Genomic DNA, 1,783 nt, shown 5'->3' on the forward strand with positions numbered 1-1,783 from the left:
AAAAGCTCCAACGTTTATACTAATTTTGTCCCTCAGTGATTCTGACATTTGATTGGGTGTTTGTGTACTTACCTTTGACTGTTACCTCACAGTTAGTGTGAGGGATTGCCTTTGAGTCAATGAGTCGATGCAATCAACTGGTTTTCCTTAGATAGAAAACTTTGAATCAATCTGACTGGATGATCTGGTGAACTGTAAAGTGCCTTGAGATGACTTGTGTTGTGAATTGACGCTATATAAATAAACTGAATTGAATTGAATAATATTCTTTAAGGAACCTTTGACTATCCGATTCTTAATCGATTAAACCAAAAAAATATTAACAGATTAATAATCGTTAGTTGCAGCTCTATAAATAAATAAATACACTGAATTGTGTAGGAAGCCTAAAAGACGCAAGCATGAAAGGACCAAAATGGTGAAGGAATGAGTGGATGAGTGGGAACATGGCCAGGATTTGTTTAGCCGCTGCTCTGTGTGATCAGCTGACTGTGGGAAAACATACCTGTCCATCCTCACCAGCTCTTGTCCACCTGGAAGAGAGGAAGCAGGAAATGAGCCATTGTGACTGAACTGAAACCCAGTGGAATGAGAATGTGCTTCCTACTGTGTGAACTACAGTTAATCCCAAACACTTACAGGAAACATGTGTGACTTTGGGAAGCGAAGCATAAAAGATGAAAATCTAAAGCAGAGCTACGCTAGGAGATGGAAATGAGTCCCTGCTATGAAGAAGTGTTGGACACATTTCTTCCCCTTTGACTTTTTTGTTACACTGTAGATTTAAGATAACCAATCAAGTTTTAATATTAGGTTTTGTTTGAGTTGGAGCAAAATATTTTTTACAGTTTTAAACAATTTAATTTATAAAGAAGATAAAAAAGCTATAAAAAACAACTTCACAAATACAACCGCCCTGTTGGTGAATCATGAAGTAACCAGAATAAGGACATAATTCTGGATCAATTCCATCATCCACATTAATACCATATTACTCACACTTAGAACTGAAGAAATACTTAAAATTATTATAACATGGATATTTTCTAAAGAGATTTAAAAATATAGCTCATCACACTATAACATATGAAAGGTATTGTGGAGGATTTTTTAAAAGACCCGCCCTCTCCGGTGAAACACAAAGTACGCATGCAAGAGGCATACAAGCCCATTTCTCCTGGTGCACGCCCAGTTTAAAATGTGCTGATCTCATAACTCGTATGGAAAAAAATCGAGCTCTAGATAAGTCAGTTTTTCTTAAAATAAGTGCATTTGTTGTTGATTGAGGAGGTGAAAGAGACATTTTGCCAATGGAACAAGACAATTTGCAGTTAAAATAAGAAAACTCAGTTGCATATTATCTAATTATCTTATTGTAAGAGTAAAAATACTGATTCCATTGGCAAATCATCTCATTTACCTATTCAAATTAAGGGTAAATACACTTGATTTAAGAAATTTTCCACTTATTTCTAGATTGTTTTTCCAGTGTACAAGCTTACCGTGTTCACATACGCTGGAAAAAAGATCTAGAAATAAGTAAAAATTTCTCAAATTAAGTTACCGTAAATTCTCTAATATTGGCCTGTATTCCATTAGCGGCCGGGACTCTAACATTGGCCGGTCGCGCTGTCAGAGGAGGTAAATAATGGCCGGTCTCTAATACAGGCCGGGGCTATAAACGTTTTTTCTGGGCATACCTCAACATTATACTTGTGGTAGTAAGTAACATACAAGCCCCACAGCCCTGCGCAGCTGAACGACAAGCCCTGCTTCTGCCCGT

General features: G+C 36.9%; 2 protein-coding genes across 3 annotated transcripts in view; one reads left to right on the forward strand and one right to left on the reverse strand.

The window, feature by feature from the left end:
* Window positions 1–1,783, forward strand: part of LOC107097417 (cadherin-23-like) — a 131,667-nt gene that overhangs the window by 35,961 nt on the left and 93,923 nt on the right. The gene's annotated exons all lie outside the window — the stretch shown is intronic.
* The window catches only part of LOC107097419 (chromosome unknown open reading frame, human C10orf54), a 48,030-nt gene that overhangs the window by 15,197 nt on the left and 31,050 nt on the right, over window positions 1–1,783 (reverse strand). For both annotated transcript variants that reach the window (XM_015394557.1, XM_015394558.1), the window contains one exon: window positions 506–533. In XM_015394557.1, the coding sequence (XP_015250043.1) occupies window positions 506–533 (28 nt within the window). The remainder of the gene's footprint in view (window positions 1–505; window positions 534–1,783) is intronic.

This window comes from Cyprinodon variegatus, unplaced genomic scaffold, assembly GCF_000732505.1.
Source record: "Cyprinodon variegatus isolate N-32 unplaced genomic scaffold, C_variegatus-1.0 Scaffold694, whole genome shotgun sequence".
Taxonomy (NCBI): domain Eukaryota; kingdom Metazoa; phylum Chordata; class Actinopteri; order Cyprinodontiformes; family Cyprinodontidae; genus Cyprinodon; species Cyprinodon variegatus.